We start from the raw sequence: 15986 nt of genomic DNA on the forward strand, positions 1-15986 counted from the left end.
CTCCGACTTACATGGCCTTCAGGAACCAAAGTATTAATTTAGCAGTGATTCCCATAGCTGTGTTTCATGTACGAATGCTAGTTGTTTAGTTTTATCATTGAGTATAAAAATATTAATTAGTGTTTGATGGATAATCTTATTAAAATTTAAAGGCTTTGAGATAGAAAAACATCGTAATAAATGGAAGGATTTCTTTCTTTCAAAAAATGGTATAGAGTTTCCTGCTTGAGCAGGGGGTTGGACTAGAAGACCTCCAAGGTCCCTTCCAACTTTGTTATTCTGTTATTCTAGTCTGATTATATTTGTGTTGGAATGTCACTTATTTGGGAAACACAAGAAATTTAAATGGAATAAATGGAATGAAAATGTACACTGGCGTGATGAATCTTGTTTTGGTCAAAGATAAGCTAGAAATGACTTCTCTACAGAAATAGTTCAAGGCAATCAACTCTGTTAGCTTCCTTGAACATGATTGGAAGGGGCCAAATAAAACTCAAGGGTATTTAAAGCTCAGGGACATTTTATTCTTTTGCTACATTTTTTCCTGTATTTATCTGATTCTAGATATTCACAGTTTGTAAATAACTCGACTGAACTAGGCAAAATAAATCTGTTTCTTCTTGTAGGAACACTGGTAATCAAACTTCAGTACTACTTTTTACTAATTGAGAATTAGAATGGAACTATATAACAGACATCTTACTGCAGATTTTATTCCAAGGCAGACTGTTTCTTTTTTTAAACCTTGAAATTAATGGAAAATGACTTGCGTAATGTTAACAAGAAAACTATATATGCCCATGAAATGACCAGGACTCCAATTCAACTCAAAGCAGATTTTAGATTCATGACAGTTCCTGACCAACCATGTCTGATCTCTCTCAACAGCTACTTAGGTATTCTGGGCTTTACTTGCAATATGAAAAAGCAATTGCTGCTCTACTGGCAGCACTTGAATGTCTCTGGAAAGCTCTGAGGAACATATGGGTTCTTTTTACAATAACTCTCACCAAGGTTTCTTGCCTAGTCTACTCCAATTCTCAAAGTGATGCTTCCTCAGATGTGTTTGGCCAAAGGCAATTCCAATTCCACTGCAGACCTCATCCCTACAAGAGTTGGGTATAAAGGAAGTGGAATCGGAGTCCATATTCTGTCTTTCCTCCATGATTTTTATTTCTTAAACTTGACAAGGGGGGCTGGCCCTTTCATGAAGCTACTGCTTTAAAAAAAATATCGGAGCGCTAACAAGAACTTTTTAAAGTCCTTGCTGGACAAGGGGATTTTTATGATCTATTTCACCTTCACCCCCTTTTTATCTTTACATTTTGTCCTTTGTCATGGGAAAGTGATATTTAGCAGAATCTAAATTTGTTTAATTTGAATGTAGTCAATATTTACCGTATATACTCGAGTATAAGCCGATCCGAATATAAGCCGAGGCACCTAATTTTACCACAAAAACTGGGAAAAACTATTGACTCGAGTATAAGCCGAGGGTGGGAAATGAGGCAGCTACTGGTCAATGTAAAAAATAAAGATAGAGCCAAGTAAAATAACATGAATATTTATTTGAACGAAAAACAATAAAAGTGCAAAAGGGGGAAGGAGGATTCCCAGCTTTAGAAAATTTAGAACTACGCCACCTTTGGTATGACCTGAGCATAGCTCATAAAATTATCTGCTACAATGTACTTCCTATCAATGACTACTTCAGCTTCAACCACAACAATACACGAGAACACAATAGATTCAAACTTAAAAGTGAACCTCTCCAATCTAGATTGCAGAAAATGTGACTTCAGTAACAGAGTTGTTAATGCCTGAATGTGCTACCTGACTCTGGTCTCTTCCCAAAATCCCCAAAGCCTTAACCAAAGACTATCTAGTATTGACCTCACCCCATTCCTAAGAGGTCTGTAAGGGGCGTGCATAAGAGCACCAGCGTGCCTACCGTCCCTGTCCTAATGTTCCCTTTAGTTGTATTCCTTTTATGTATTCAATTCATGCTTATATTTATATAATTATTTAATATGTATTTGACAAAATAAAATGAATGAATGAATGAATAGAATAGAATAGAATAGAATTTTTATTGGCTAAGTGTGATTGGACACACAAGGAATGAATGAATGAATGAATGAATGAGTGAGTGAGTTACTTCAACAACATTGTCTCACAGAAATTGACAATACAACTGCAAGCATGAAAATGAGTCCTCCTTTAGCTTCCAAGGGACCAGGGTGCCTCTGAAGGTCAGTGCTCTAAGCACTAAGAACCCAGCACAAATCTAAGCCTGTATGCACACCAATAGTGAAAATACCCTGCACAGTGTCTCTTGGCAGAGAAGGTTAATTTTCATAGACGTTGGGGTGGCTCTTTTTTTTTTTTTTTTGGCAGGGCAATAAGGATCTCTAATATCATTAAACCCAAGTGTGAGGAAAAAGACAGCAGCTAAAATGTTAAGGCCAGTTGTGTGACCTTCTCCAATACAGTTGGCCTGGCTGTTTGCCAAAACTTAAAACACCCTCCCATCCCCCCCTCCCTGCTAAAGCTTCTTTCTTAAAACAATTGTGGTCTTTGCCTTTCATGTCGCTCAACCTTTCACCTGCCAGGTTCCTAGCCCTTCACCCTTGACCCACTGCTGTGTTTGCTTAGCATTGTGCCAATCGACTTTAGAAGTCTGTGTGTGTGTGTGTGTGTGTGTGAGAGAGAGAGAGAGAGAGAGGGAGGGAGGGAGGGAGTGCAAAAGGGGGAAGGAGGATTCCCAGCTCTAAACAAAGGGAAATCCCGGAATGCCAGCGCGAAAGGCGGTGCTCGCGTTCCTCCTCCCTTGCTCAAAAGCCCCAATAACCTTCACCAGCAAGGCAGACCCCCACGGGAAGGAAGGGGACGGGCTGACTCACCGAGCATCTGGCTGAAGAGCAGCTGCTCCAGGTCGCCCAGCACGGTGAAGCACGGAGGGAGAAGAAAGAATGAAAGAAGGGGAGGAACGGCCCCTCCTTTCTCTCTCTCTCTCTTCCAGCGCCACGGAACAGAAGGGGACTAGGGCGCGCACACACACGCCCAGCTTCTGAAGCACGGAGGGAGAAGAAAGAATGAAAGAAGGGGAGGAACGGCCCCTCCTTTCTCTCTCTCTCTCTCTTCCAACGGGAAAACGCTCTTTCGCTATGGGGAGCAGTCTAATTTGGGATAAGCAATTCCCTAAGTTTCAGACTCTCTTAAGTGTTGGATACGGTTTTAAAAAATGGGAGACAAGAATGGTCTGTCCTGCAAGGAAGGGTGTATGGAATAAAATCCACCTGAATTTGGGAACTTTTGTAAGATACTGCATCTGTAGCATAATCCTTTGTATGCTTACCTTAGAGCTTAGTGCTGGAGCTTAATAACTAAGACTTTGTTCATACCTTATAAAAATGCATTGTATGGGATTCCAGTGAATGCATTGAACAGGGGAGTGTCCTATATAAACGAGTTCCCATGGATTCGGATGCAAGTTTGTGATTCTGCTTTGTGTAGTAACAAAACTAGGAAAGAAATACTGTATGCAACTTTGATTTGAGCATGACAATTTGGAAGCTATACTTATCTTCTGGCATACTTAGCATCAAAACAGCCATGGGAACTGTATCATCTTTTGCTTATTCAGTAAATACTTCCCTAACTAAACTCTGTGTATGAGTCATGTAAAGGACTACACATATTGCACTTATCCACATAGATAGAATCTGGAATTTTTGAATCATTGGAGATACCTAGGAGAGAGTAGCCTGCTTCTAAGATTCTCTCCGATTTACATGGCCTTCAGGAACCAAAGTATTAATTTAGCAGTGATTCCCATAGCTGTGTTTCATGTACGAATGCTAGTTGTTTAGTTTTATCATTGAGTATAAAAATATTAATTAGTGTTTGATGGATAATCTTATTAAAATTTAAAGGCTTTGAGATAGAAAAACATCGTAATAAATGGAAGGATTTATTTCTTTCAAAAAATGGTATAGAGTTTCCTGCTTGAGCAGGGGGTTGGACTAGAAGACCTCCAAGGTCCCTTCCAACTTTGTTATTCTGTTATTCTAGTCTGATTATATTTGTGTTGGAGTGTCACTTATTTGGGAAACACAAGAAATTTAAATGGAATAAACGGAATGAAAATGTACACTATTTATTTATTTATTTATTCATACTGGTGTGATGAATCTTGTTTTGGTCAAAGATAAGCTAGAAATGACTTCTCTACAGAAATAGTTCAAGGCAATCAACTCTGTTAGCTTCCTTGAACATGATTGGAAGGGGCCAAATAAAACTCAAGGGTATTTAAAGCTCAGGGACATTTTATTCTTTTGCTACATTTTTTCCTGTATTTATCTGATTCTAGATATTCACAGTTTGTAAATAACTCGACTGAACTAGGCAAAATAAATCTGTTTCTTCTTGTAGGAACACTGGTAATCAAACTTCAGTACTACTTTTTACTAATTGAGAATTAGAATGGAACTATATAACAGACATCTTACTGCAGATTTTATTCCAAGGCAGACTGTTTCTTTTTTTAACCTTGAAATTAATGGAAAATGACTTGTGTAATGTTAACAAGAAAACTATATATGCCCATGAAATGACCAGGACTCCAATTCAACTCAAAGCAGATTTTAGATTCATGACAGTTCCTGACCAACCATGTCTGATCTCTCTCAACAGCTACTTAGGTATTCTGGGCTTTACTTGCAATATGAAAAAGCAATTGCTGCTCCATGGCAGCACTTGAATGTCTCTTGAAAGCTCTGAGGAACATATGGGTTCTTTTTACAATAACTCTCACCAAGGTTTCTTGCCTAGTCTACTCCAATTCTCAAAATGATGCTTCCTCAGATGTGTTTGGCCAAAAGCAATTCCAACTCCACTGCAGACCTCATCCCTACAAGAGTTGGGTATAAAGGAAGTGGAATCGAAGTCCATATTCTGTCTTTCCTCCATGATTTTTATTTCTTAAACTTGACAAGGGGGCTGGCCCTTTCATGAAGCTACTTGCTGGACAAGGGGATTTTTATGATCTATTTCACCTTCACCCCCTTTTTATCTTTACATTTTGTCCTTTGTCATGGGAAAGTGATATTTAGCAGAATCTAAATTTGCTTAATTTGAATGTAGTCAATATTTAGCTTGTTACCTGCAAGTACAGAGACATGATACTGTACATGATACATGATACTGCTGCCCCATATCATGAGTAGAATTTAGTTGTATGTAGACACCCTAAACCAAGTTTAATAATGTCTGTATCATATGTAGACTATGGTTGTTAAGTGTTCATATTCATATCATCTAAAATAATATAGCAGAGGAATCTTGACAATTATTAATGTTAAGAGGTAAGTTAGCTATCTTTTTTTTTTGAGTTGCCTTAGAACTGCAGCAAGAGATTTGCTAGTTAGCATTGAATATCCACAGAGTAAAAGAAAGAAAAGGTTGAATTTCAGCAATATTTTGCAAAGTGCAACTTATTTTTTCCTCTGTGGTGCAGTAAGCACACAAAGCACAAACTCATGCATTGTATGTTAAAAAAGTAGGAGATACCTACTTCTAAAATTGGGAATAAGTAACTCAACATAAAAAAATCATACTACGCTTTGGAAAGTGTGTTTAGGGCAAGAGTTTCCAATAACATCCTGATTATCCCTTTGCTTGCAGAAAATTTTTGTTTTCAGGTTATGGTGGTATCATATACAAGTACTATAGATGTGAAACCTTTACCTTATTAAATCTTTTTCCCTTTGGCTTTATAATCATTGCAATGTGGAAGAGGAGAAAAAACTTGAAGTTGGGTTCATGCATTGCACTAAGATTAGTGTGAACCTCACAATTTGGTTGAGAAACCACGGTTTGTATTACAAATACACCGTATGAATCCAGTCAGTTACAGTTTATATCATACGTTGAAGTTTAGCAAATCATGACTTTATACATCTTAGGGCCCTGGTAGTTGTGTTTTGACTGCACCGTTAGGTGTGGGTGTTGAAGGAAAAGAATGCATATTGTGCTGTGTAGGTACTATACAATTTTGGAATTCACTGTGACCTTAGAATCCTAAAGTACAAATACAGTAATACCCTGTATTTGTACTTTAGGATTCTATATGATAGGAAGTACCTATGCATGTCAGGCAGCTTTTTTTCATATATTCCTCCAAAGATGTGTGAGGCAGAAGTGGTAAAGACATAATATCTATGATATATGTATGGTTTTCTTCCCTTTCTTCACACCACTGAAATTACAAAAGAATTGCCTGAAAAGGGGGATGTTCTTGCATAGGTTTTTTTTTCACTTGAAAGGCTCCTACAGACTCCTGTTTTCCTTTAACTAAATGTAGTAAATAATTTATATTCCTGTTTCTATATTTGTGACGGTTGAGTATATATAGCCATTCTTTACATATTTATGTGTTATATTTTTAATAGAAAGATTCTACCAAGCCACCTTGTCAGTAGCTGTTTTTGCTTTTAGATTATGAGTATACCATTCCAGAGCTTCCAGAATAAAAATATTGATTTTATTTCATTTATTGCCATTTATTTCAAGAAAGAAGGGAATGTTGGTGGGATCACCCCATTAGTGAGGTCACTACAGTTGACTCCCAAATCAGTAAGCCTGCCAAACTAATCCTCCTAGAATAGAAAAGTCATGCTACAAAAGACAACTCAGGTGCATATAATATACTGTGGATTGGATTGATTCAGTTTAAGGCATGTCTGTTCCACTTTTAGTAGGTGAAATGCAATCCCAATAACAACTGATGAATGAAGCAAAAATAATAACCAGGACAAGTTGCATCCTGCAATCTCACAAAAAGCTACTCTTCATGGCTCATCAATCAGTTGTGCCTTTTTACAGCATATTCCATTTTGTTCTCTTTCTGAGAGATTGTCTTTCATTCTCAAATCTGCCAATTTATGACCCATGTTTGAAAAACAGCCTTGCCATTGATATGTACTACAGAACCTAAATAAGAATGCGGTTCGGCATGCATGGTATACATTTCTGTTACCACTGAATTAGAAAGTTATGTATGTTTAAACATAGACAGATTTCTCTGATTTGTAGCCCCAAACTATTTTCAAAAACAATGAAAATTAATTTTCTTTTTCTTCCTTCACCCAAGAAGTTCAGTGCATATAATAAATGTATTTTTAAAAATGTCAGCATAGAAAAGGATAACTTTTCTATTTTTAAAATTATTTTTATGCCTAGTCTGATAATATGGTCTGGAGGACTGAATAAAGCAGCACTCCCTTTGCTTATTACTTTTCTTCTTATTACATTACTTAAATTTGAGAGTGAACATTATACTAGAGCAGTGTTTCTTAAAAGTGTGTCCTGAGACCCCAGGGGGATCGCCCAAAACCATCTCAAGAGTCTGTGAAATCAAAATTATTTGCCAGCCTATATTGAGAAATAATGCAATATTAAGATTCCATCAAACAATTGTGAGAAGTGCTAGTGGCTGCAAATGTGCCAGTTTTAATTTTTAATATGGCAAAACCGAGAAATATAACCCATAGAAGCAAAAACTCTTTAGGGGTCCTTCATAACTCTCCTTCCATCAGGAATCAATGTAATTCTTTATGAGATTGCAAGTCCATTGAAGGCAATAGGGTTGTGGGTTTTGTTTTGTTTTTTGCTGCAAATAATTTAAATTGTTATTTATTTATTTTACAATTTTCTACACAGTCCATTCACCTATGTGACATTTACTTTTTACAGAAAATAGGAACTTGAGAAGATTTCCTTTAAGGAAGTGAAGAAAAGATTATTTGAGAAAATATTTTTGGGTAGAGGAGTACAGAGATGCCTTGAAGAAGGAATGCAATTGCTGTTATGTAAAGATCACTTCAGCTCGGAGAGACAAGAAGAGCTGGGGGGGGGAATCAAAAAATGCCTTGGGACAGAAAATACCTGTGTCAGACTTTCAAGATTCTGAAATTATACCTACAACAATGAAGGAGAGTTCTAGCAGTTCATGAAATGCTTATTTCCTGATCTGGCCTACTCTGGAGGGCTGGCACACAAACACATGAAGACATCCACAACAATTTATTTCCCTTTCCCTACACCAGGGGTGTCAAAGTCAAGGTGGTTAGATCTGGCCCTGCGGGGCCAGCCTGGAAACAGCAAAGGACCACCAGAGGGCTGCAGGAGGCCATCATGGCTGAAAACTGAGCCTAGAAGAATGATGTCAAGTTGGCCACACCCACCCTGGCCATGCCCACCCCAAGCAGGCCCATCCTGACCATTTCCCCCCTGGCCCCCAGGTCAAACAGAACCCTGATGCGGCCCTCAATGAAATCAAGTTTGACATCCCGGCCTGCCCTACACGTTGTTGTGGGGAATGGGAGTTTTTTTCTGGCAGTGATGGAGCCTGTTAGCAGAAAGTTGGTCTAGTGTGATACGGTGCAGCACTGCCCTATAGCATTAGGAGATATGCAAATGTCTCTGCAGTGAGTCCTAGTATAGGGCTACATCAAGGACATTACAAAAAATTAAAAACGGGGCTCTTACATTCAGCCTCAGAATCTACATTGTCTGGTTACTTGATTTCTATCAGATTCTGCATGACTCTGTGCTTGCTCAAAAGGAACCTCCTGACCTGAAACTTTTTAGATATTTCTCTTTTTAACAGCACAGCCTGATGTGGAGTTTAAGAAAAAGGCTTGCTTGAGCCTCTTGGAAAACGTGGAGTGTCCTTCTCAGTAAATAAGGTTGGAAACACAAATAAGACTTGAGTTCTTATTGTAGAAGAGTTTAGCAACTGTTTGAAGTTACGAAGTTATGACAGAGCCCTGAAAAGATACTTGCTACCGGTTTCAAAAATGATGGTTTTGAAGTTACAGTCACTGCAGGGGCCCCCCCATGATCATGTGAACAACATTTGGACACTTTGCAATCCAACTGCTCTTACGACTGACCAGCCAACTTTCCCCCACCCCCAGCTCACTCCGCGGGATCCCCACAGGCTCCATTATGGGCAGGCTCCATTACAGTCATAAGTCGAGGACTATCTGTACCTGCTGAAGAAAAGAGATGGTAGGGCTTGTAGATAGCTAAAGGCAATAAAGAAATGGCTATGTATTTTACGCTGAGGTGATTGCATTGTATTTCATGGATTTCTTTTTTTTTTTTTTTTTTTTTATTGAAAGAGTTTTAAAAAAAACAAAAACATTTTCCCCCTTTTTTCCCCCTCCCTCCCAAAAAAAAACAAAACACCCCTCCTCCCCCACCCCGGCTTCCCGGGTCAATCACAAGGTAAAGTCCAATCCAAATAACCACATCCAAAGCTTTTCGTCTCCCAACCCCCTCCCCATTACATAAAATAACTTTCTAATTATTCAAAGGCAATCTGATATTTCTTAATCTGATATCTGTTTTGTAGATAATCAATCCATTTTTCCCATTCAATTAAATATCTTTCCTGCGTATTGTCTTTTAAAAACGCTGAGATTTTAGCCATCTCAGCCAAGTTAATAACTTTCAATATCCATTCTTCTATTGTAGGTATCTCTTCTTCTTCCAGTATTGTCCAATCAACAGTCTTGCTGCTGTTATTAAGTTCAAAATCAGTTTAGTCTCAATCCCTGTACAATCCATTATAATTCCCAAAAGGAAAAATTGTGGCAGGAACTTTATCTTCTTCTTCAGTACATTTTGAATAATCCACCAAATTCTTATCCAAAAGACCTTAATTTTCTTGCAAGTCCACCAAATATGAAAATATGTAGCATCATCACAATCACACCTCCAACATTTCGCTTGGATATTAGGATACATACATGATAATTTTTTGGGATCTAAATGCCATCTATAAAACATCTTATAAAAATTTTCCTTAAATTCTGTGCTTGTGTAAACTTAACATTTCTAACCCAAATTTTCTCCCATGTTTCCAACATTATTGGTTCCTGAATATTCTGTGCCCATTTTATCATACAATCCTTTACCAAATCCTTTTCCGAATCTATTTCAAGCAACACATTATACAATCTCTTTATATGCTCCTGGGTCTGATTTCTAATTTGCTTTATTAAATTTTCCTCCCTTTGCATTATACCAATTTTTTGATCTTCTTTCCATCTAGCACTTATTTGCCCATATTGAAACCAAGTATAATTCCTCCCTTCTTCATTTAATACCTGTAATGATTTTAATTGCAATCTACCTCCTTCAGCATACAAAAGTTCTTTATATGTAATCATTTCCTGTTTCTGTTCTATATTTATATTCTCTATTGCATGTCTAGGATTGTATTTCATGGATTTCATGAGAGTAGGAATAAAATACGAGGTTAGAAAATTTGGCAGCAGATATGGTTGTGTTGTGTTTGGCTTTATAGCTTACTGAGACATCTTCAATTTAAAAGTAACTAGGCAAGGAGCAAGGGTTTGACCTTGGCTAGATCTTGTAACTACTACTATTCAGCTTGTTGGGAATTTCACTTTTTTTGTGTGTGATTGAAAGGGATAGAGATTGAAAGAGTATGAAAAAAATGACCTTAAAGAAATAATTGCACCATAATAACCATGTTCAACAGCACTGCAGATGCTCTGTCACATATCCAGAGCTGTGGCATGTGGTTTGTTTGTTCACTGAAGGGAGCAAATTTGTTTTAAGAAATAGAGATCTTTTAGTTCAAAGTGAAAGGAACAGGGAAGCCTGTGAGAGTGGAAGTCATAAGCACAAGAGGTTGCCTGCCTTTATGTATTTTTATCAAAAATTACTTTTACTTTTTTATATGCAGGCTGCATTAGATAGTCAGTCAGTCAGTCAGTCATAATCACACCAGATTGCCTTCTTTTATGTATTTTTAAAAGCAAATTACTTTTACTTTTTTTATATGCAGGCTGCATACAATAGGTAGATTAGATAGGCAGGCAGGCAACACCTGCATAATGAACTGTGAGGTAAAAATGTTGCATGCTAGCTGATTGGCTGAGCTGCTGTGATGTCACTGAATCAAAAAGTCAAGGTTGTCAGAGCTCTGGTTTCAGTTCAGAGAGCTGGGATCTTCATTACTGAACATTAATAAACTAATGTCCAAGAGCTTCAGGGAGGTTCATTAAAGATAAAGCAATTAGGTAGACCAGAAATGCACAACTAAAATTCCAGGATTACTAGTGCTCCTCCCTCCAGCCTCCGAAAGTTATTACTATATTGCAATGTATAATGTGATAGAAAGGAACAATTATTAAATACCTTATGAGATTATATTAACTATATTAATTAAATGAAAGGAATTTTTGTCCTGTTCCCTGAGCTATAAAATACTAGAAGCTATCAGCAAATATTGGGCAAGAGTGCAAAAAGTTGAGGAAAAGTTGAAATTTCTTCTCTATGTTTGGAAGCATTTGTGTAACTTTTTGTTTGCTGGGTTTGTTTCATATTTTTTTTGCATTTATATCCCGCCCTTCTCCGAAGACTCAGGGCGGCTTACACTATGTTAGCAATAGTCTTCATCCTATTTGTATATTTATATACAAAGTCAACTTATTGCCCCCAACAGTCTGGATCCTCATTTTACCTACCTTATAAAGGATGGAAGGCTGAGTCAACCTTGGGCCTGGTGGGACTAGAACCTGCAGTAATTGCAAGCAGCTGTGTTAATAACAGACTGTCTTAGCAGTCTGAGCCACAGAGGCCCCTGTGGCTCAGACTGCCACAAGAAGAGATGATATGGGAAATCATCTCTTCTTGGATATGTCTGCTGCATGAAAATTGTATGACTGTGCTTTAGTGCTTTTTGTGGTCCTCTTGAAAATCTGAGAACCTTGATCTCCTGAAGGTTTGCCACACAAAGAAAGGATAAGCTGCAACAGCAATAACCAGACATGCTCTGGCATGTTAAGGCTCCTTCTGTATTAAGAAGTAAGCTATTAGACCAGTTGCCATTTTTTCCCATAACTGATTAGGATTTAATACTTTAATTTTACTAACTAAAGTAACCCAGATGCACATTGTTCTCCTTTGTCTATCATTCGTGGTCATTGAACTGCATTCCACTGACTGCCTACCAAGCTATTTGAAGAAAATAAGATAGTTCTGGTATAAATTACTGGGGTCTACATGCTGAAGGAATTTTAAGAAATTAAGGGAAGAGATATGTGAATAAATATATATAAGTGTGTGTGCTTGTGTATGGGTGGGTATGGGTATACACATGTCAACATGCTTCATGCTTCTATATTTACATGAACTATGCAGCGGCTGTTAAACAAGAAGATAAAAGCAGTCCTGGACTTTTTGCTGATGCAGCTGGTTCAGTTTAGCCTTCTGCTATTTCACATGGCAAGAAGTTATCCTCAGTTGACCTTAACTCAGAACAAGGCGGAGTCTACTTGCAGCTACTTCTTGTATCCTAGTCAAAAAGTAAAGTGGCATTTGATTTGAAGGCAGCATTAGCTTCCCTGGACCAATCCGGCATCAATTTTTGACGTGTATAGCAGTCTTGATTTTGAATACTTCCTGACCTGACTAAACAGCAAGGTTGGGTTTTACATCTTGTTTAAAAGTTACTGCTTACAGTAATGTAAGATATAAGATACCTGCCTTTCCTTTCAAATAAAGGAAAGGGATCTATATTTGAGGGAGAGGAGGAAGAGAGAAATTGGATGCAATTTCTTGCTTGGTAGATGAAGGCATAGCTGAGAGAAATGGGCTTTGACTGAATTATCTCCCTGAGTTAAAACTTGTTTCTTTAACCACAATAAACCGAAGAGGTCATAATGTGTTTTCAAGGGCAGCCTTCCCTCGTCTGTTCTGCACCTTCTAATTAGTTGCCATTGGTCAGTTCTATCTGGACAGTCCTTAATTGGCTTTCTGAAGGAGTATATTCAAATAAACAGCATGCCTTTGATTATCTCTTTCCAATGGCCCTTTGTGAGGTGTGGCTGTCTTGAGAACTGATTCTTCGGGCATTTCATCTTTCTTTTGCCAGTAATTTGGACAAGGGACTTTAGCTTAGCTGTCAACAACCGAGATGGACTTGTACAGAAGAAGAGCAACCTTGCCTGAGATTTCTCTAATAGTTTTGCCAAGAAGGGTAGGTGACTTTGTGAAGTGTGGAGTGAGGAAGGGAATGTGTCTGTCATGAAAACACATGCTGTTACGAAGTTAGGTGTAACACAATATACGGAGCTGTATGGAAGTGTTGAAGTGGCAGGTAGGAAGGAAAACTCAGTGGCACAGATTTGGGAGGAGCTGTCTCCTCCAGGAAATGGCCAAGGTGTGGGAAATAGAGTGTGTTGGTGGATTGTCCTAATATTAATGGAGGACATGATTTTTTAAAAATCTTCTTTAAATTTATTTTTATGCTTGTATCATACATCTTTTTAAGATGGCCTTTGTCGCTGAAACTATTTACAAGTCTCAATGTAACATTTGTGGGTTTTTTTCCTTTAAAAAATGCTGTATTTGCTCTACAGCTCAATTTAAGTGTGGCTGATCTTTATATTTGAAATGGCAGAATATTCAGGTAGGTTCTATGTGAAGTTTAAAAAACTGCGTCTGATACTGTCCGATGATATTAGGAGTTGGATTAATTTCTTAGCACTGTTTGTGTTTGCTTATTTTCATCGGAGAGGATAGTTGGAAGGCAACTTTGCAATTGGTAAATAAGAGTTGACCTTTTTTGCCTGTAAATTTGCTGCATTGTTTGATATTGCTCAAGACATCAGTCATAGTGCAGCTAATGATTTGTAACACTGCTATAATTTACATACAGGTAGTCCTTGACTTATGATTGTAATCGAGCCTGGCAATTACAATTGTAAGTTATGACCGTCATAAAGCAGGTCACACGACCCTGAGCAGTTGTTAAGTGACTGCTGCGGTTGTAAGTGGCTGCCGTGGTCAATAAGTGAATGCCGTGGTCATTATTATTATTATTATTTGCAGGTAACCGTTAACGCTGGTTTCTGGCCAACCATTATAAAACACAGTTATATATGACTGCATGGCTCTGCCAATGGCCAAAAATGCAGACCAGTTGCCAAGTGTCCAAAATGTAGTCATGTGACTGTGGGCTGGGAGGGGGGCAATGCCAGAACTTTGAAACTGGTCATAAGACTTTTTTTATTGGTCTGTTGTAACTACTGTAATAACAATCTCTAAGGCAAGGGTGCCAAACTCATGTCATCACGGCGTCATGTGACGTATCAGGACTTTTTTCCCCTTTGCTAAACCGGGTATGGGTGTGGCCAGCGTGTGACGCATCCAGCCTGCGGGCCACGAGTTTGACACCCCTGCTCTAAGGCATACATACATATATACATTTACATGCATACTGTTGTGTCTTCAGCTCCGGAGCCTGACCTCCTGGCAGAGAGTGACTCAGAGAGTGAGGGGGAAGAGCTGAGAGGGCTTCCCTCTGCAGGACCTTCCTTTCTGGCTCCGCTCCAGGTCCCAGAGGCAGACCAGGTGGAGGAGATGACGAGGCCTCTTTCTCCCGCACCTTCCCCCTCCCAGGCAACGCCTCAAGACCCAGCTGCTGACAATCAATCCTGGTTAAATCCCAGGCATCGCAGAAAGGAGAGGCGGGAACAGAAAAAGAAGGGGTGGGGCAGGCCTAGAGAGTGCTGAGTCACGGAGCCATACCCCACAGGCTATAAAAGCAGGAGGAGCTGCTCTATAGCTTCTTGTGATGGACAAAAACTGACTATTGGAAATTTTGGCTGCAATATTTCGAGACTAAGAATTTGACTTCTGGATTTCTGTTTATTTCTGAACTCTTGATTGCTCCAGCAACGAACTGCAGTTACGCTGGCTTTTGAGGAGATAAGAGAACTTGGCAGGCAATCCCAGGTTCATTGCCAGAACTGATATCTGTTGTAGGAATAAATTGCTGGCAGATATAGTCAGCTCGCGTGTCTTCTTGGTTGTGGTTGAGTGGGGACAGAACACATACCAATTTGAGCAGGAAAAAATACTGGAAATATTAAAAACTTGTATTTTTGGAGAAGTATTCTGTATACACAATGTCTTAAGGCTTAACACTAAAAATGAATGATTCATTTTGTCTTCTGTTTATAGGGCCCTCTTGTTGCATTACAGTGCCCATATTCTCAGCCAGTATGGGGGAAAGTTAATCCAAAACTTACGTAGAGCACCAACTTGGGAAAGCTTGAGTCTGATGTAAGTTTTGTATTCTCAGTCCTCCAACATAATTTTTGGGCCTTGAAAACTTTTATATAGCCTTCTACTGAATTTGTGTGTATAGTTGAGGAAAGGCAGTAGGGACATTGTTAAAGTCCTTCCTGTCACTTTTACAGCCATTAAAATAACAATGTTGACTCAGACCAGAAGCTACCTGAATCAGCCATCAGTCTCCTTGTGAACAATCTGGTTCATTTAGGAAGATTATATAGATTAGAACATGAGGGCATGTTTCCTAGGATCTAATATACTGTCTGATCCTGAGGTACGTCTATCCATTGAAAGTTGTTGATAGGCGTATTCTACTTTGTAAAGATGTTTACAGTCTTTTTGACAGCAGAGAGAAATACATGTATTTACATGTACCCTCTTTGTGTACGGTTATATCATTTTTTTCTTCTAACCATCAAACCTATAAATCACAAGTTCATTTTTTTCTTATTTTTTTCAGCAAAAAGTCCATAGGGGATTTCCAGTCATTAATAAATATAACAGTTACCTTCCTTTAAGCAAACATGTTAATGTTGCCATCTCTGCTGGTTCTATCATTTTCACCAAATATTCTTCCATTGTATGCGTATCAAAGTCTTTCCATTTTTGTGCATATAATTTAGGTAGTCCTCTACTTACGACCACAATTGAGCCCAACATTTCTGTTAGTAAGTGAGTTCTGCTCCATTTTACAACCTTTCTTGCCTCAGTTGTTAAGTGAATCACTGCAATTGATAAATTAGTAATCCGGTTGTTAAGTGAATCTGGTTTCCCCATTGACTTCGCTTGTCAGAAGGTTGTAA

The 15986-nt window shown here is 38.4% G+C and overlaps 1 protein-coding gene across 2 annotated transcripts in view; it reads left to right on the plus strand.

The window, feature by feature from the left end:
- The window catches only part of GRB14 (growth factor receptor bound protein 14), a 61497-nt gene that overhangs the window by 4519 nt on the left and 40992 nt on the right, over positions 1 to 15986 (plus strand). The window contains exon 1 of one of the 2 annotated variants that reach the window (XM_058165007.1): positions 12958 to 13081. The exons of the other annotated variant lie outside the window; for it this stretch is intronic. Coding sequence (XP_058020990.1) covers positions 13019 to 13081 — 63 coding nt within the window. The 5' untranslated portion in view covers positions 12958 to 13018. Of the gene's footprint in view, positions 1 to 12957; positions 13082 to 15986 lie in introns of those variants that run through there. 2 annotated transcript variants of the gene reach the window in all.

The sequence above is a fragment of the Ahaetulla prasina genome, chromosome 1, assembly GCF_028640845.1.
Source record: "Ahaetulla prasina isolate Xishuangbanna chromosome 1, ASM2864084v1, whole genome shotgun sequence".
Taxonomy (NCBI): domain Eukaryota; kingdom Metazoa; phylum Chordata; class Lepidosauria; order Squamata; family Colubridae; genus Ahaetulla; species Ahaetulla prasina.